Genomic DNA, 20,061 nt, shown 5'->3' with positions numbered 1-20,061 from the left:
AGGAATGCTGTAGAATGAGAACATAGTATAAAATAGAAGAATGCACTGACTTAATAGTGAGTTTACTCTGACAGTGAACTATAACATGCTATATTTTCCACCTTTATAGAAGTGCATGCCTCATATAAATTTCCTATCCCACATAGAAGAAAATCCTTTAGATAGTAAATCCCATTTGATTGCTCCATATACAGCTGAAGTAGCACTCAAAGCTCCAAGTTCATGATGAAAGAAAACACCAGACCAGTTTGCCCTTGATTATTTTAGATAATCAAAGAAAAGACCAGTGCCACTGAGTGGCAAACAGAATGGAAGGATATGTAAAAAAAATGTGAACATGTGTTCTAAGTGTGTGCTGGTAATGACTGCAGAAACAATGTTTTGAAGGTAGACAAGATGAATGTGGTTATGGAAGAATTGAAGGTTAGCTCTAATGCCTGGAGTGTCTAGGGAGAGGGAAAATAAGTGATTTTTGAAGAGCAGGGCTCATGGTCTGGGAGAGACCCCAGGAGGTCTGTGCTAAGAGGCAGATAAAGAGAAAATTGTTTAGGAATTCCTGCAGTTTAAGCATCCTGAAGTAGAAGGTATGTCTCCAAGATGAGCGGTCAGAAAAGCCCCATTTAAATTGCCGGAGCTAGGTATGCTGGTGAATTTTGTCCCCATTGAGAACAACTTGCAAGGTCAGGAAGAAATGGATTGATAGTAACTGGCAATAACTAACTGCAGAGATGAAAGAATAATTCAATAGTGCCATCTAGAGTGCATATGGAACTAGAAGTTTGTACTCCACAGCTAGTCAAACCACATTTAGACATACAATATATTAGACAATAAATCTAAAAATTCATATGCTGCTGCTGCCCCCTATTGCTGCAATTTATTAATATTATCTGGGAAATGAAACACAAAAAAAATTCCTCTCAAAGAAAATCTAAGTTAGAAAATCTGTTAAAGCTTAACAGAAGCATTAAAAGCATTAACACAGAAAAATGCTTTAAAACCACCTGCTAGGATTGGAATTGAATTTTTGGAATATCAAAATTTAGAAACTAGCACTTTCAAAGTATCTACCAATTATTGTGGGTGAGATTTGTAAATGCAAGAATGGGAAAAAATATAGGCCCTGATCAGAAGCTTGCCTGAAGTGTGAAGACATGTGTGGATAACACATGTAAATGGGACGTGGTACAGGAATAGATACAGTTATGTTGGTGCTAGGTGGCTGCCACACGGTATTTTTACAGAGTAGTTACACTAATCATTTTGTGTCTCTACAGAGACCGGACCACAAATACAATATGCAATAGTCACAGCCTGTAAGCCTTTTATATTATTCCTGTTAGGAGAATTAAGATAGATCAAATGGAAACTAATGATGTATTTTTAGATTTTAAATCTATCTGTTTGAGTGAGATGCCCTTTGACATTAGCCCTTATTTCTCCTTGGAAATCTAACTAAGCTACTATTAAGATGTGTCACAACAGTAAGTATGACCAAAACACACACTGAGCATAATGTTAAAAACAGATAAGTGCAGTTCATAAGTAGAAAACCTCAAAAAAATTTTAAAAATCAAAACACAAAGTACTGAAGATAACCTAAATGGGGAGTGAATTCAAGCTCAGGCAGAAATTGTTGTTGCATGACATAACATGAATTATATTAATACTTTATTTTTTCATCAGGTCTGTTTCTCCTGCTGGAAGAATCTCCACCTCACCTATTAGACCAGTGAAATCTCCATCTCCAATCCGTAAAACACAAGTAGTGACAACAGCTGGGGCTGAAGTCCTTCCTCCTTGGAAGCAGGAAGGATACACTGCAACTACGGAAGCCCAGATGAAGGAAACAAGACTATCTACAAGCACTACCCAAATAAGAACTGAAGAAAGATGGGAGGGGAGATATGGGGTCCAAGAACAAGTAACCATTAGCGGTGCTAAAGCTGCTGAGGTTGCAGCTGGTGCTAAAGAGGTAAAGTCTGTTTTTGGAGAAAGCATTGGCTTACCCTGTGTGTGGACTCACTGGAATCTGAGAGGCTGTGTGTAAAAACGTGTGTGTGTGTGTGCCTACTGTTGAGAGAGTTCTGCTGCAAATATTTAAACATTTCTTTGCAACATTCTGTCTGTGTACTTGTTTTGTGCTTCTTCTGAATGTATGCAAAACATGCAAAAATATCTTTTGATGTGACTAATATAGGTGAGAAAGGACAGTGGAAAAACAGCAGCTGTCGCTACGGTTGTTGCTGCTGTGGATCAAGCCATGGTGAGAGAACCAGCTCCAGGTGTTGTGGAGCAAACTGCTAAAAGGACAGCAATGACTGCGGTCCATGTTCAACCTGTTCAGGAGCAGGTAGAAATAAAGCACAGACATTCTATGATTTTTCCTTCTATCCCTTCATCCAACCTGCAAACAAGGCATGATTCACTGTGAGGAATTAACAAGATATTACCCAGTGCACCACAAAAGCATGCATACTCGCATAGAGCATCTGCACCAGAAAGGAATGTTAATGGATCACTTATTCCATTGCTTTCCGTCATAGCAGGATTGAATTAATTATTCTTAAACTATTTTTAAGTTTAAGAATGCCTACTATGAAAGTGATCCTATTTTCTCTCTTGTCAATTTTTCCTCTAACATTATTCTTACACTGATGAAGTTTTTAATCTAATATCTCCTTTATGCTTTCCCCACTAGAAGTACAATAATTCTCCCTCAGCATTTTTCCTTCACTTGCATTTGCCTCTTATTTTTCTTTCTCCTCTTTTTTTGATGACCAATTTTTTTAAAATAAATTATAAGGCTTTTTTTCTTTGTTTGTTGCTATAAAAATCAGATGAGAAAGGAGGGAACGGTAGTAGTTACCAGTGATAAAGCCACAAAACAAACAGTAATATCGCGAACTAGAGAAGAAATTGTTACTTCACAAGAACAGAGGCACATCTCTCATGAAAAGGTGAATACAGATGTTACCTATGATTGCCATAGCCTATGTTGTTAAAAAAATCTCATATCTCATCAAAAAAGTGAGCCTATGAACAAGACAATTGACATACAGTAATATTTTTCCTTTTATATATGTTCACTCTTCTAGTTTAAACCTGTTACCATTCTCCTTAATTATGACTGTCTTTTTAAATTTAATTTCTATTATTAATAACTAATAACAGATAATATAAACTTGCAAAACATTAACTTAGAGAAACATCTATTTTTTATGTATTGTATGGTGATATACTGGATAGTATTCTCAACATTTTCTTACATGTCAATTCTTTAATATCTCTTCCATTTTCCAATTATTTTTTTTTTATGATTTTTTTCCTAAGCTTGCCATTTGTAGCCTACTTTCTTTGTTGGCAGCACAGTGTGTCCAAAAAAAGGAGGAAAAACTCATCCTGCATTAAAATCAGTTTTGAAAATACTGATGAGTGATTGGAATTCAGGTTGTTCTAGCGTGTGTTTTATCAAACAAAAAATGCAATTTAATGAAGACCAGCTTTTATAGCAAAATGTTATATTTGTGTTCTAGCTGAAATGCATGAGGAAGAAAGCATGCCCTATCTTCAAAGTACTGAGAAATAGAAATCCCTCTAGGCAAAAAGTTACATTTTTACGTGCAGTTTACATCTGAACTACCTGGCAAAGTGGAAGTTACCTAAAACTTGTTTTTAACATCCTACACTTCCTCAAACTGGTTATTATACTGGACAGTTTTTCCTTGATAGGATTTTTTTATTACTGCTTTAAGCAGCAAAGCAAGCAGTTGTAGAATGTTTTATTATTTGTCTGCTAAATGTTATACATGTTTTATACAAAGTCTCTTTATGTTGTTATTGTTTCCAGACTAGATGATTTTGAAATCCAGAGTTTGACATTTTTCATCCCTTTCATTTGTATCCTCTTTTCCAAATCCACATACTTTATATTTTAAAACAATATGTAATTAAACTTCTTTATTTGTAAACATCCAGGTAAGAAAAGAAGCAGAGAGAACTCCAGTACCCACAGTAATAATTGCCACAGACAAAGCCAAAGAGCAAGAAAGAATATCACGAGCTAGACAAGAAATATCTACTAGACACGAGCAAGTGCATGTTGCTCATGAAAAGGTAAAGAAATGTTACAGGTGTTTAACTCATTGTTAATCTCTAATAAGTTTATAAAACCTCATTCTTCATCAAATGTGCTAAGTATCGTTGCTCTGCTTCTTTATGAAGAGAAGATTACAAAATGAAAACTTTATAAAGCAAGGTGTTCCAACTACAGGTCCAGCATTGCAAGCCCAGTTTTACTGACTTCATAGCAATTCTATCTACAGCGGAAGAGTGCAGATGCCCTTCCTACAGATCCTTTGAGCATTATGGCTTTTATTACCAGAATAATATTTTATTACTCTTTATAATCAGAATTTCTTCTGATTCTTGACGATCTTTGATTTTTGTCTGAATGTAGATATCTGAAGATAAATTGTAAAGATTATCTCGCATGATATGATATAAATCAAACACATGGTGTTTGATTTAATGACGTTCATATTTATGTGAGGAGTGAATGCATCTGCTAGACCATATTGTGGAACCATTGTTTGTTGGAGTAACCAATGAAATAGTTCCATATACTGATGGGAGTAAATATTAAGCCAGTAATACTCATTTCTATGCAGTTTCTCCAAAACATAACAATAGGATATTACAACTAACTAGGAAGTGGGAAGATTCTTCCCTAATTTATACGCAGATTTATGCAATATATGAATGACTTTGAACACACTTCATTCAGTCAGTAGGATAGGTTATAAGTTGCTGTACAAAGGAACTATTCGGTTTCTCAGGAGATGTTTTTGTTTTATTGATTTACATGCTGAAACCTTATCCCACTTTCCTGGAAAGCTGTGTAATTTTGACAACAGACAAAACTGATTGCTATTATTTTTCTTTACCATAAAAACTAGATAAGAAAGGAAGATATGAAACCTTCTGTACCTAAGGTAGTAATTACCACCGATAAACCTAAACCACCGGTCATAATATCGAAAAGTAAAGAAGGAATTACTACCAAACAGGAACAAGTGAGCATAACCCATGAAAAGGTGACTAGCACTATTTACAACCATATTTGGTTTTTTTATCCTCCCTTCTTTACAAACCTTATGTGTCCCTCAAAAAATACTAACTGTACAACTACAGCTCATTTTTTCTAAGATTTATTCCACTTACAAACTTCTAAAACTACTATTAATTAGGCTATATTATTCCTCTATAGGCCTCCTCTATCTTTCTCTCCTAAATATTTTCATTAACTGGATGCCCATAATTCTCTTCTGACTGACTTTTGGAATGGACTGACTGACTCCTGAAATGGGTTTTAACTTTTTTAAAAAAGTAATTTATTTTATTTAAATAGTTGTCAAGGTGTAACAATACTTATCAGTGTATATATAATAGAGCTGTGTGCAGTGAACAAGGATCTAACCCCTTAATTCTCCATTCCTGTTCCCATTTCAAAATTCTTTCCCATTGTTCAAATATCTTTCAAGATTATACGTAACTGAAACTATTATTTCTGCTATAATAATTAGATTAGAAAACAAGCTAAGAAAACTACTGTAGTTCCAAAAATAACTGCTACTGATAAAACCAGAGCACTAGTCACAGTATCCAGACCTAGAGAAGTTACAGCCAAGCAAAACCAAATTCATCTACCTTATGATCAGGTGAATATAGCTGTTGCAGATGTGAAATGCACTGTTATAATTTGTTTTATCTGAAAACCTCACAGTTTAAGAGCTACTTGGCAACAATAGAATGCCCTCAAATAAATACCTCCCAACATACCTGTTAAGTGGGATGATTGTCAAGTAACAGAGTCAGTGTGACTAATTTTCTAGTGATTCCTAAGTCTGTGTCTCATCCTGTTAGGAAATATCATTCCTAAGAATACAGTTGGATTTCTCTGTGAAAGCCATGACTTTCAAGTAACATTTACTTGTTCAAACTTCTGACTCTGCAATCCTTTTTTCTATATGATGATTCCTTTCAATTTTATGGTTGTCAGATGAAACAACCTCTATTAAAGTTAGAATTGTATTGGGTTTTGTTCAATACAAACTTTAATATCCATTCAAATCTTTTAAGTTTATTACTTCTGGCAGTCAAACACTTGTTGACACTGCTTTGTTCCAGTAGGACTCCTTGAGTAGAAAAGCTTTTCTTTTGTAGTACAGCCAGTGCTGTATTACAGCCAGAGCTCTCGTGTGTGGAAGAATAGCATATTTGCCAACAGCTTTTATTTAAAGTCTGTCTATTTTGTTAGAAATAGTATGGTACATTCATAAAATACTTTCATAAAATGTAATTAAAAGAGCATAGCATATAAAACTCATTCAGAGGAGTCAAACTCCTAAGAGATTAGTTACTTGTCAGATCATGTAAATTTAGGGCCGAATTCAAGTTGGTATAATCAATGATTTTTAAATTGGCAATCATATTGAATAGAAGGTCCCTGTTACCTAAACAGTACTTTAATAATAAAACAAAATCTCTGTAAATAATCTCACTTTGTCCTCACTTATTTTAATTGGAGGTGATAATGATTTTAAAATCAGCATGAAATTATCTATGTTTTTCCCATCTCTGAGGCATACATTTCACATGGTGTTTCTACATCCAGATCAGTTATGATAGTAATAATAAACACTAGCAGTAATCATCCTATTACCTAGTGTTGCCTGATTGGGCAGAAATTTGGACCCTGATAGCATACAAGTTGACAGTATCGATCAGTTATTAGAAACAAAAGTCCTGGTACAAATGTATTATTTGCAATTTCTAAGAAAGCTTTGTTTTCCTTATTTTGTAAGATCATTTTAAACAGGTTAGCGCTAAATTAACAGATATGCCTGTGGTAAAAAATTTATGAGCATGTTCCTTAGTAAATACGTTCACATCAGATGCTAGACAGGTTCTCTACATTTTTAGTAGTATCTAACAGTTATATGGAGCTGATGAGCATACTAACTTTAGAATTATGTGCACGTTTACATACCTAGTGTGCTCTTAGACAAGTAGCCATAAATGTGACTATAAAATAATAGAAGTGAGCTCGCATACAATATTGGTATGTGTAAAGCTCGTAAACATAGATATGTTCTGAATATGCCTAGATAGAGCTTAGAAAAAATATTTCTACATTTGAATCTACTGACCCTGAAGTATATTTATGAACGCATTTGATATTTACATAATTGCTTTCGCATAACCATGCACTCTCTTTTTTGTCTCAAATATACTTTACTGAGCATTGTATTTATAATTATTTGCCATATATGCAAAACTTTAATAATGAATATTTGTATAATTTCTGCCAATGTTATCTATAGATTGAAGCTGGAAAAAGGGCTGAAGCTGTAGCTACAGTTGTTGCAGCAGTTGATCAGGCACGTGTTCGAGCGCCCTTGGGAACAGGACAAGCAGATGAAGCTTCTGTAAAGCAGAAAACTCTGGAATATGGCTACAGAGAGCATACTGTAACAGACCGTGTTGCTGAGGCCCCAGCAGAACATCATGTTGTCACTAAAGAAGTTAAAACTGTCTATGTTCCTCCTGAGAAACCTATCCCAGCTGCTGAAAAGAAAGAAGTTTATGTATCAACAGAGGTTAGACTCAGTTTGCATTGCATTGTTTTCCAAAATCTATGTCCCGGTGAAATCCGTTTCAGTTTGGAGAACAGCATCACATTCTCAACTACTTTTTCCATTGCTTTGTGTAGATAAAAAGAGCAATGGAAGCTGAGAAAACAATTCATATCGAACATCCGCGACCCCGCACAGCAAGTCCTCACTTCACAGTCTCCAAAATTGCTGTTCCTAAACCAGATCATACATACGAGGTAAGAAATGAAAACTGAGTCCAAGAACAGCATGCTCATTTATAGTAACTAGCAGGTCACCCATTCCATTTGACTTTTCCTCCCCCTCCAGTATGATGCTTTCCCAAGAAGAAGGAGAGCTGTATGCTCTCTACAGTTGTTTTTGTTGGATTTTTGACTAATAAAGAGCCGTGCTGTAAACAGACACATGAACTGCTCAAATGTGATTTGCAGTTATTGGTTATTAAAACAGGCTTGTCATCTGTTTGAGGATGCAGCTTCAATACTTCATGTCATAGAGTGAAATCATGATTTATCACGCAGCTTGTTTTTTAAAGAGCAGAAGTATCCCTCTTTAATCTTATGTGCATCTGTTCACTAGCACAGTGAAAACAGTTTGTTTCTTCCTTGCAGATTACTACATACTAAGCTGATTTCTGAAACAGAAAAAATCCAGACTGCATAATATGACACCATCCATTTTTAATATTTTTCCCCATTCTTCTGTTCAATGACTCCACATAATATTAAAAGTTCTCATTTAATTAATTTTCTTATTCAAGCATAATTTTCGTCTTCACCTGGACTTTTAAAATGAACTATTTTTTCCCTCAAACATAATTAATCGCTATATGAATTACCTTAAATAGTTTTTCTTTAAAGATTTATGTAAGTTTTCCGAAGTTATTACACCAACAATAACATTTTGAAATCTTCTCAGTTATTTTAGTCACTGACAGTCATGTAATTAGTAGCACTGTTTATTGCAGTATCAGACAGATTAAATGGAAAGGTAAGGCCTCATGAATAAATTTAGAGGACGTTTCTCATGTTGCATTTAAGAGCTTCTTAGCCATTTGAAGATCAAATTCTAAATTTAAAAAAAAATATTTTAATATTAAACAATCAAAAACGATACAAGTAGATTATATCTGGTATTCTACTATGGTAATTTAAATCTAGAATTCATTTTTGTACATATAGCTTTTGCAGTGTCAACAAATAAGTAACTAAGGATGCAAACAGTGCGTGTGCAATCTGCTCAAGAAATAGCCTGTCATCTTTGGAAAAAAAGAGAACAGCAAAGCTCTAACTCTTTCTTTTCTGCTCCCCAGGTTTCGATAGCTGGATCTGCCATTGCTACTCTGGAAAAAGAGTTATCAACTGCTTCTGCTGCGCAGAAGATCACCAAGCCCGTGAAACCCCCTCAGCTAAAACCGCATGAAGTCAGGATAAAAGCAGAGCCAGCTGCCCCTCCACAGTTTCCCTTTGGAGAGGCTGCTGAGACCTATAAAAGTCGCTATGACGTTGAGACTAAAAGAGAGACAGGAGTAAGCATTAAAGGTGAAGCAGTGCGGGAAGAACATCTGGCATTGCGGAAAGAAGGTGAAGCAAAGGTATGTTATTAAGCAAATCTTTATCACTTTGACTTTCATCTTAAAAACATAGCATAGCCTCACTTGTTTGCTGTTTCCTCATTGCAATTTTCGACTTCTAGAGCATTCTGCTAACTTTTATCTCTTTGTTGTTTTACACAAATCCTTCTAAGGACCTAATATTTATCTATGACAAGCAAAGAGATCTCTTTGCCAAATTTCTTATCTAAATTCTTGGCTGATTTGTTTTTAAGGGTAACTAAGTCCTTGGCTTTTTTAGGTGTTTATTAACTGTGTTTTAAACAACCTAGGTGACAGAAACTGCCAGAGTTCCTGCGCCTGCAGAAATCCCTGCTACCCCACCCACCTTAGTCTCAGTAAGTAATTTGTATGTTTTCATCAGGTTTGTATTCTAACTTTTCTCTTTGAAAGCCTGACCGTGAAAATGTGGCTTTTTAAAAATCTTGTTGACACTGTACTAGACTTACTCAGCCATACAGTTTATGTCTGATACAAACTATCCTGAATGTCTGTTATGGGGGTGATTCTTCACAACTTTGTCATAGAGTTTGTTGACTTTTGATGCAGGGTAACAGTTTGTCATCATGACCTGCATAAACATCAACCTATCTTTTCATTTCCTTGTTAATAACAGTAATGTTCAGAGATCCCAAATCCAGTTTCAAATACTTCCCTTGGGAAAATGCCTCTTTTTATCCTGAATACATTGCTGAACAGTACAATGGTTTGAACTAGACATTAAATTTCCCATTCAAATAGGTTTTAGTTATTTAGATGTCTGTTTAGCAGTGAAAATATATACTGACTGTGATACTTTTTTTTTTGTCATACAGGGCCTCAAAAATAAGACTGTGACTGAAGGTGAGTCTGTCACTCTGGAGTGCCATATCTCTGGTCATCCTCAGCCTACTGTGACATGGTACAGGGAGAACTACAAGATTGAGAGCTCAATGGACTTCCAGATCACTTTCAAAGCAGGGCTTGCTCGCCTTGTGATTCGTGAAGCCTTTGCAGAAGACAGTGGGAGATTTACCTGCACTGCTACCAACCAGGCTGGGAGTGTCAGCACATCTTGCCAGTTACATGTCAAAGGTAAATGTATTTATAAAGTCATAGAATCAATAGTTTAGGTTGGAAAAGACCTTTAAAATCGAGTGCAACCTTTAACCTAGCACAGCTAAGTCAACACTACACCATGTATGTCACTAAGTGTCACATCTACACGTCTTTTAAATACCTCCGGGGCAGTGACTCAACCACTTCCCTGGGCAGCCTGTTTCAATGCTTCACAACCCTTTTGGCGGTGAAGAAATTTTCCCTAATACCCAATCTAAACCTCTACTGGCACAACTTGAAGCCATTTCCTCCTGTCACTGTAGGAAGATTATAATTTTGTTAACTGCATATTATTTGTAATGTAACAGACATTTTGTCAGCTCTCAAAAAGAATATATGCCTTGATTTGTATTCCAGGACTGTTAGCTGTCAGGGCTGTAAGGAGACTCTTGCTTCCTCACTGGAAGTACCTGCCCCTCTGAGCCAACTTGCTACTTAACCTTCTCTCTCTTTGTGATAACTATACTAACTGCTTAAGCACTATTAAAGTATTTTAAAAGCCACTGTATCAAATTTGCCTTACAGTTTCAGAGGAAACTGAGACTCGAGAAACCATTTCTGAGAAGGCTGTTACAGAAGAGAAACGGTAAAGTTACTTCCCTAAAAAGACCGCTCTTGCGGTCATGAGTTTCTTGCACTGTTTATGAGAGCCTCAGACATCAGCTCTCATACTTACCTGCACTGGAATCTTATTTCAGGTATGTGGAGACAAAGGACATCGTAATGGAAGATGTCTCTGCTGCAGCAGAGGAAGTATCGGGAGAACCCATACCTCCTTTCTTCATAAGAAAACCCATAGTACATAAATTAATTGAAGGTGGGAGCATTATTTTTGAGTGCCAAGTAGGGGGCAACCCAAAGCCACATGTCTACTGGAAAAAAGGTGGACTTCCTCTAACGACTGGCTACAGGTACTTTGAATGGAATGCACAAAAACTATTTAAACATTAATTTCAAGAATATTTAATTGACAATACCCTAATATTTATTCCTTTACTGATGCTGAGCCAAATAACATCATGATTTCTGTAAAACTTTATTTCTGAAATGGAAAAGTCATAGGATCATGTGTTAATGTGAGATTTTTAGAAGGCTCCCAAGTTTTACCATATAAATACTCAAAAGTACCTAAAATGAGAAATGGCACATATCCTTAAAAACAAATCGGCAGACGTATTGTGTTTGTTTTATTCTGCCTCTGCAATGTTTGCACTCTATCTATGCAGATGTTGTCTATAGAAAGCAACACTCTTTGAGGCAGAAAAAAAAATCATTTGTAGCATTCTTGAAATATATCATGTCATAATGAACCATACTAGGACAAACTATGTGTACACAGCATGTATCATTCTATTGTGCCTGATAACTGGATCTGTGATATTTCAGTATTGCTGTTTGCATCCCATTTATTTTAGTGACAACAGAAATAAACTAGTCTACAGGTCTAGTTTCAGCATGGTTTTTTTTCCTGTGCTCTGCAGATTGAGTGAGAATTGCCTGCAAAAGTTTATCTTTTTCTCTCAATGTTACCTGAAGGCCACTAAGTAGAGTGATCATTTTAGCAGGGAGTAGGTCATGGTAAGACAACAGTCAGCTTTATGCAAAAGTTTATCTTTTTCTCTTTTTTTTTTTTTTTTTGTGTCTTATTCAAGTTAGGAGTAATTCTGACTAGTTGTATAACTAAAAGCAAATCCACTAAAAAGTCTGTTCATCAGAATTACAGAGAACTTGTACTTCTATGTTTTCTGTAGATACAAAGTGAGTTACAAAAGAGAAACCGGGGAATGCAAACTTGAAATTTCCATGACTTTTGCCGACGATGCCGGAGAATACACTATTGTTGTTCGTAATAAACACGGAGAAGCTTCTGCAACGGTCTCCCTACTAGAAGAAGGTACATTGTAGATTAAATGAATGGGAAAAAGATTTTAAATTGTGCTGCAAATTGTTTGCAGCTTAGTTTGGTCAATTCAAGAAACTTAAAGGGAGATCTGGTGGCACTGATTCTTCAAGACAGAGTATTTCACATCAGGCTCTTGAGGGACTTATATTCTTTGTGTAGCTATAGGAACTTTCTTCTGTTGACATCCTTAACTTGATGTTAATCAAGTAATAGGTTGTTCTTTTACAGGGAAAGATGCTAACAATTTTTTTTTTTCAGTTGCCCTTGTAAAAATGCATAAAAGTTTGCAGGAGAGAGCTATGGTGAAGAAACTGTAAAATAGTCTCTAGAGGTGCTTCCCCTTTGAGAACTAGAACACTTAAATAGCACAGTAAAACTTTTGTTTATAAAGCTTGTCTGAGGGCATCAGTCTGCCTTTTATTGCTGTTCATATTTTATTGCCTAAAAAGACAGAAACTCTGCTTGAATCACCCAAACCAGTAGAATAAGTTTGTACTTGTTTTCTCTATTCAATCCAGCGAAAACCACGAAAACTTACAAAAATCAATGTGTTCTTAATTCTTAGCTGATTATGAAGCCTACATAAAATCGCAACAAGAAACGATGTACCAAACTCAGGTGACTGCGTATGTACAAGAACCCAAAGTGGCTGAGGTAGCCCCAGCTATTTCATATGGTGACTTTGAAAGAGAATATGAAAAAGAACAAGCCCTAATTAGAAAGAAAATGGCGAAAGATACAGTGATGGTCAGAACTTTTGTAGAAGATGAGGTATGTCTCGCTCCGTATCATTTTCTGTGCTGCCGTTTTACCAGTACAAATAATTTCTTTACAAGATCATTGTCTGACATACAGAATTAATGGTCTTGCTTTTCTGTACAGGAATTCCATATTTCTTCTTTTGAAGAAAGGCTCATCAAGGAAATTGAACTCAGAATTATTAAGACCACCTTAGATGAACTTCTTGAAGAAGATGGAGACACGATGATGGTTGATATTTCTGAATCTGAAGCTATAGAAGCAGGATTTGATTTAAGATTGAAGAATTACAGAGCCTTTGAAGGGACAGGAGTTACTTTCCATTGCAAGACAACTGGATATCCATTGCCAAAGGTACCCCAAACCTGTGTGACATTAACCTATTTAAAAAGCCTTCAGGTGCTCCACTTGAAAAAAACCTTAAAATCTCAGTCAGACATTTTACATTCTGCATAGAAATCTCAAAGGAAATCCAGTCTTTTGTTTTGATATCGAGCTGAACTTTCCTTTTGTCCCTTAATAGAATAGTGTTGGGTTGGCTAGTCAGTTCAGAGGCAGGCTAGATTTAACAGTTAAGTTGGTCTTGTTTCTGAGTACCTCCAAGTTAGCCCACACATGTGGGCAACACAGCAGCAAGTCTGGTCTAGGTCTCTTTGCTGTCCCTCAAAATGAGCTTTATATCTCTTTCTAGCTCCAAAACTCATGTTTCAGGATGCTGTGAAGACATGTTACTTTAGTCTTATTTATTTCAAGTAAAGATGTTAATGTTAACACATATACATGGTCTTTGATGGTGTATCAGCTGAAAAATAGGAAGCTGTAATATGCTGTATGCATGGGTTGCTATTGGATCTTTGTCTTTAAGAGAGCTCATATAGCATCCCGTTGTTTCTTTCCACGTAGATTGCATGGTACAAAGATGGTAAGCGGATAAGGCATGGAGAGCGCTACCGTGTGGAAGTTCTGCAAGATGGTAGTGCCAGTCTGCGTTTACCTGTTGTTTTACCTGAAGATGAAGGAATTTATACTGTCCTTGCCAGTAATATGAAAGGAAATGCCATTTGCTCAGCAAAACTCTACGTTGAGCCAGTTGCACCCACAGCAACTCCAGGTTATATGCCAGGACCAGAAGTTATGAGAAGATATAGGTAGGTACACAGTAATATATAAATTTAATGAGACTTCAGTATTCTGTGATAGACAAAAAACTCTTTACGCAGCAGCTAACCAGCCTTAGGTATTGGAGTTTGCATACCTCTAGAGAAGTTCTAAATGCTGTTTTCATGGCTTGTATTGATCTATGTGACAACTCTTTGTCTGATTAGGCTTTGTAATGAGCAATGCAGTTCTCTGAGTGCCATCATCATTCACATGTGTATCCAGCCACAGTATCAGATTTAGAACTTCAGTAACCATATTCATTTCTTCAAGTGCTCATGGTCTGGAGAAAATTTAAAAAGCTGCACTTGAGTTTTAGTACTGTGTGAAACTCTCATTTCCTGAGCTTGAAACAGCTGTGTTTCTATGACAGAAAAAATACAACATTGTTATGTACTGTGTTCTGTCTCCATGTACATACACAAAGATATACACTATTACATCCATATATGTACAGTATCTAAAAGCCAAAAATTTCCCTGGCTGTGGTGTATCCTAATACTATTCAGCTATACAAATTGCTGTCAAAAATGTAAAGAGAATTGACTACAAATAAAAATTAATTTTGTCATGATTTTTCACATAGATAAATTGGTTAACTTCTTTAAAATAAATTATGCGAAAGGCAGAAGTTAAATTCTGTTTAACGTTAGTCCACCACTATATGATATTGTCATACACAACTGTCTTATCTTTTCCTTTCAGGTCTATTTCTCCACGCTCTCCAAGCCGATCTCCTGCCCGCAGCTCTCCTTCTCGTTCTCCTGCCCGCAGATTAGAAGACGCTGATGAAGGACAGCTGGAGAGATTATATAAGCCAGTCTTTGTGCTGAAACCTACATCATTTAAATGTTCACAGGGGCAGACAGCAAGATTTGACTTAAAAGTTGTTGGCAGACCTATGCCAGAGACATACTGGTTCCATAATGGTACACCAGCCTCATTTTCATCAATAATCTTGAAAACAATCTTATATGCATTTAACTTCTTGTTGATGCACTGTTTTGAGTGCAACTCTTTTTTTTTTTTTTTCCCCAATGTGTATAATCTGCAGGTCAACAAGTGGTTAATGACTACACCCATAAAATAGTGATTAAAGAAGATGGCACCCAGTCACTGATCATTGTTCCTGCTATGCCTGATGACTCTGGAGAATGGGCTGTAATTGCTCAGAATAGAGCAGGCAAAGCCTCAGTCTCAATGACACTGACTGTGGAAGGTACCTACCACATGCTATTTTTAGAAGGTTGAGGAGTTATGGTTATGTTGTTTCCTCTTGTGATAACTCACTTTTGTTCTTTCAGCTAAGGAAGACCTAGTCAGACCACACTTTGTGGAAAGGCTGAAGAATGTTAGTGTAAAGGAGGGCTCTAGACTGCACATGGCAGTGAAAGCTACTGGTAACCCTAATCCTGATATTGTATGGCTGAAGAACAGTGACATCATTGTACCTCATAAATACCCCCAAATAAAGTAAGCATTTTTATTTTAATAGTAAAGGAGATAATAATCACCATCCTGCAAAGTGCTTCCTACAGTGTGCTGAAAATATTTGCTTCTGTAGAAAGGATTCACTAAGGGCTTAGCCCAGCAGCTACTGAATCTACTAACAGCTTTTGCATCGCATCAAGGCTGAGAAACAAAATATCTTTTAGGACTCATTTTTTTTCCAGCTCATGCCTTTCATATTCAGCAAAGCCGATGCTTTTACAACTGAGACTTAGAGAACCTGTATCTGTCTCTGATTTTGAAGTCCTCTGCAGGAAAAACTGTTATTGCATTCAAGACTAGTTTTTATTATCCTTATCTATTTGATTTTTAGGCACTGCACTGATAAGCATGAATAAGCATAAACAACATGTCTAATACCTCCAGAGATTTGCCTTTGGAGGCTTTGACCTAATTTTGGAGAAGGGCAAAAATGAAAGAAGTACAAAAATCATTTTTTAAAGACTGTTTTAATATTTCAGGATCGAGGGAACCAAAGGAGCCGCCGCCCTTAAAATTGAATCTACTGCCAGGCACGATGCTGCATGGTATACTGCTACTGCTATCAATAAAGCTGGGCGGGATACTACTCGGTGCAAAGTAAATGTTGAAGTTGAACATGCAGAACCTGAACCAGAAAGAAGATTAATCATTCCAAAAGGAACTTACAAAGCCAAGGAGATTGCAGCACCAGAGTTAGAGCCTCTCCATTTGCGTTACGGTCAAGAACAATGGGAGGAAGGAGATCTTTATGACAAAGAAAAACAACAGAAACCATTTTTTAAGAAGAAGCTCACCTCTTTAAGGCTCAAACAATTTGGACCAGCACACTTTGAGTGCAGGCTTACACCAATTGGTGACCCAACCATGGTGGTGGAGTGGTTGCATGATGGCAAGCCCTTGGAAGCAGCTAACAGACTCCGCATGATCAATGAGTTTGGGTACTGCAGCCTGGACTATGGAGTAGCCTATTCCAGAGACAGTGGAGTGATCACTTGCAGGGCAACTAACAAATATGGTACAGACCATACATCAGCTACTCTGATTGTGAAGGATGAAAAAAGCCTTGTGGAAGAATCCCAGTTGCCAGAAGGCAGAAGGGGACTGCAGCGAATTGAAGAGTTAGAAAGAATGGCCCATGAGGGTGCTCTTCCTGCAGTTGCACTGGACCAAAAGGAAAAACAAAAACCAGAAATTGTTTTGGTTCCCGAACCTGCAAGAGTCCTGGAAGGTGAAACAGCACGATTCCGCTGCCGTGTGACTGGCTATCCTTTGCCCAAGGTCAACTGGTACCTCAATGGACAGCTCATCCGTAAGAGCAAAAGGTTTAGACTCCGTTATGATGGAATCTACTACCTGGATATTGTGGACTGCAAATCATATGACACGGGAGAGGTGAAAGTCACTGCAGAGAATCCAGAAGGCTCTATTGAACATAAAGTGAGACTTGAGATCCAGCAGAGGGAAGACTTCAGATCTGTTCTTCGTCGTGCTCCTGAACCGAAACATGAGCCTGTAGCGACAGAGGCTGGAAAACTTCTTTTTGAGGTACAGAAGGTAGACAAACCCCGAGAGGCAACAACCAAAGAAGTGGTGAAACTGAAAAGGGCTGAAAGAATCACTCATGAGAAGCTTTCAGAGGAATCTGAAGAGCTGCGTAGTAAATTCAAGCGTAGGACAGAAGAGGGCTATTATGAAGCTATTACTGCTGTGGAACTTAAGTCTCGTAAAAAAGATGAATCATATGAAGAACTGTTAAAAAAGACAAAAGAAGAACTTCTTCACTGGACCAAAGAAATCCCAGAGGAGGAGAAGAAAGCACTTCCTCCTGAAGGCAAAATCACCATTCCAACATTCAAACCAGAGAAGGTTGAGCTTAGTCCAAGCATGGAGGCTCCCAAGATATTTGAACGAATTCAAAGCCAGACTGTAGCCCAGGGGACAGATGCACACTTCCGCGTGAGAGTGGTGGGAAAACCAGACCCTGAGTGCCAGTGGTTCAAAAATGGTGTGCAGATTGAAAGGACTGATCGTGTGTATTGGTACTGGCCTGAAGATAATGTCTGTGAATTAGTCATCAGAGACGTGACTGCGGATGATTCTGCCAGCATCATGGTGAAAGCAGTCAATATAGCTGGTGAAACATCTAGCCATGCTTTTCTGTTAGTACAAGGTAATTTAAATTCTTTCACTTTTATCCTGCTGCTTATCATAATGGTCATAAGGCTACATGATCAGAACACCATTGATTCATTGCATGTTGTTTTGCAGCCAAGCAGTTAATCAGCTTCACCCAGAAGTTACAAGATATTGTTGCTAAAGAGAGAGACTCCATGGCAACATTTGAATGTGAGACATCAGAACCCTTTGTCAAAGTGAAATGGTTTAAGAATGGAGTTGAGATTCATTCTGGAGACAAATACAGGATGCACTCAGACAGAAAAGCTCATTTTCTTTCTGTACTAACAATTGAAATGTCTGATGCTGATGATTACAGCTGTGTGCTGGTAGAAGACAATTCCGTAAAAACTACTGCAAAGCTTACTGTTGAAGGTAAGAAGCATATAGCTCAGTACTGTTAAAGTGCAATCAGCTTCAGGAAGAAATAAAACAATTTAAAATTGTGTCTAACACACTAAGAAATGTTCAAGCTGCTTTCTTATTCTCAGAATCCAGTGTAAAAGTTCAGAGATATATGGTTACACCGTATATAAATTAATTTCTTTAGTCTCATTTAATGGGATGCGTTCATCAGGGGTGCCTAATCAAGCTTATTCATAAATGTAATTATTTTTGCTTGTAGGTGCTGTGGTTGAGTTTATTAAAGAACTTGAGGATGTTGAAGTACCAGAGTCCTTCTCAGGTGAACTTGAATGTGAGGTTTCCCCAGAAGATGTGGAAGGGAAATGGTATCATGGCGATGTTGAACTGGCTTCTAATCATAAATATGTGATTACATCCCGCCGCGGTCGCCGAATCCTCACTATTAAAGATGTTAATAAAGATGATCAAGGAGAGTATAGCTTTGTTGTTGATGGAAAAAGGACTCACTGCAAACTGAAGATGAAGCGTAAGCATTTCTATACTTATATTGTACACATAGATTTTCTATATTATAGCATATATTATTTCACTATATTCCATATTGCCTTAATAGCCAATACTCTGCATGTCTGAGGAACTAATTAACTTAATTTACAAGGATTAATTAACTTTATTTCATTCCACAGCTCGTCCCATGGTTATTCTTCAAGGACTTACGGATCAAAAAGTCTGTGAGGGAGATATTGTACAACTTGAAGTTAAAGTCTCCCTGGAAAATGTGGAAGGTGTCTGGATGAAAGATGATCATGAAATTCAATCAAGTGATCGTATTCACATTGTGTTGGATAAACAGTCACATATGTTGCTGATAGAAGATGCAACAAAGGAAGATAGTGGAGTTTACTCTTTCAGTGTTCCTGATCTTGGACTGTCAACCACAGGACAGATCACAGTGTACAGTAAGTCGTTACCGTGATTTTGCAGGCGTGCTTGATTTTTTGGTCATTTAGGATTACTACTTTTTTTTTCATAATGAATGTTTTTGTAACTTCACAGGTGTGGAAATAGTGGTGCCTCTAAAAGATATTCATGTAGTTGAAGGAACAAAAGCTATTCTCGAATGCAAAGTTTCAGCACCTGATGTGTCTTCCTCCAAATGGTACCTAAATGATCATCTGATAAAGCCTGATGAACGTGTTCAAGCTGTATGTAAAGGCACTAAACAGAGGCTAGTGCTTACCAGAACTCATGCGTCAGATGAAGGACAATATAAGCTAATGGTTGGCAAAGTTGAAACAAGTTGCAATGTCACAGTTGAAAGTAGGTTTCCTTTCAGATGCACAGTTCTTGGTGAAATTATTTATTTAACTACAAAACTGTGGAAATAACTAATGCACCTGTAATGTATTCTTTTTATAGAAATTCAGATTATTAGAGGGCTTCGTGACATCACCTGCACTGAAACACAGAATGTATCCTTTGAGGTCGAGCTCTCCCATTCAGGGATTGATGTAATTTGGCATTTCAAAGGCCAAGAGATAAAGGCTGGTCCTAAATACAAAATTGAAGCACGTGGCAAAATATATAAACTGACAGTGGTGAAGATGATGAAAGATGATGAAGGAGAATACGTATTTTATGCTGGAGAAAAGAAAACATCTGGAAAGCTTATTGTAGCAGGTTAGTAGGGTTGAAGTCTGAGATTTTTTCACTGTGATTTAAAAACAGTACTGAATGTACTGTGTTTTGTAATTGTAGCAAGTGTGCTGTTTCTGTGCTTTTTAAAAATCTTTATCTTTCTTTGTATGTTCTTGCTCTTTCCC

At 36.9% G+C, this 20,061-nt stretch overlaps 1 protein-coding gene across 1 annotated transcript in view; it reads left to right on the top strand.

Moving 5' to 3' along the window:
- LOC104489017 (titin-like) overlaps positions 1–20,061 on the top strand; it is a gene marked incomplete at its 3' end in the record, with an annotated part of 40,564 nt that overhangs the window by 9,340 nt on the left and 11,163 nt on the right. Inside the window, exons 7-32 of the mRNA XM_010131130.1 lie at positions 1,687–1,975; positions 2,201–2,353; positions 2,841–2,960; positions 3,979–4,116; positions 4,959–5,096; positions 5,586–5,720; positions 7,386–7,661; positions 7,775–7,894; positions 8,989–9,270; positions 9,561–9,626; positions 10,104–10,362; positions 10,912–10,972; positions 11,085–11,297; positions 12,138–12,280; positions 12,855–13,060; positions 13,172–13,402; positions 13,952–14,196; positions 14,912–15,135; positions 15,261–15,425; positions 15,511–15,679; positions 16,177–17,867; positions 17,966–18,247; positions 18,498–18,764; positions 18,925–19,197; positions 19,295–19,558; positions 19,658–19,918. Of these exons, the coding sequence (XP_010129432.1) occupies positions 1,687–1,975; positions 2,201–2,353; positions 2,841–2,960; positions 3,979–4,116; positions 4,959–5,096; positions 5,586–5,720; positions 7,386–7,661; positions 7,775–7,894; positions 8,989–9,270; positions 9,561–9,626; positions 10,104–10,362; positions 10,912–10,972; positions 11,085–11,297; positions 12,138–12,280; positions 12,855–13,060; positions 13,172–13,402; positions 13,952–14,196; positions 14,912–15,135; positions 15,261–15,425; positions 15,511–15,679; positions 16,177–17,867; positions 17,966–18,247; positions 18,498–18,764; positions 18,925–19,197; positions 19,295–19,558; positions 19,658–19,918 (6,671 nt within the window). The remainder of the gene's footprint in view (positions 1–1,686; positions 1,976–2,200; positions 2,354–2,840; positions 2,961–3,978; positions 4,117–4,958; positions 5,097–5,585; positions 5,721–7,385; positions 7,662–7,774; positions 7,895–8,988; positions 9,271–9,560; positions 9,627–10,103; positions 10,363–10,911; positions 10,973–11,084; positions 11,298–12,137; positions 12,281–12,854; positions 13,061–13,171; positions 13,403–13,951; positions 14,197–14,911; positions 15,136–15,260; positions 15,426–15,510; positions 15,680–16,176; positions 17,868–17,965; positions 18,248–18,497; positions 18,765–18,924; positions 19,198–19,294; positions 19,559–19,657; positions 19,919–20,061) is intronic.

The sequence above is a fragment of the Buceros rhinoceros genome, unplaced genomic scaffold (assembly GCF_000710305.1).
Source record: "Buceros rhinoceros silvestris isolate BGI_N320 unplaced genomic scaffold, ASM71030v1 scaffold16482, whole genome shotgun sequence".
Lineage (NCBI taxonomy): Eukaryota > Metazoa > Chordata > Aves > Bucerotiformes > Bucerotidae > Buceros > Buceros rhinoceros.
The sequence above is the reverse complement of the archived record's forward strand: the minus strand, read 5'-3'. Positions and strand labels throughout refer to the sequence as shown.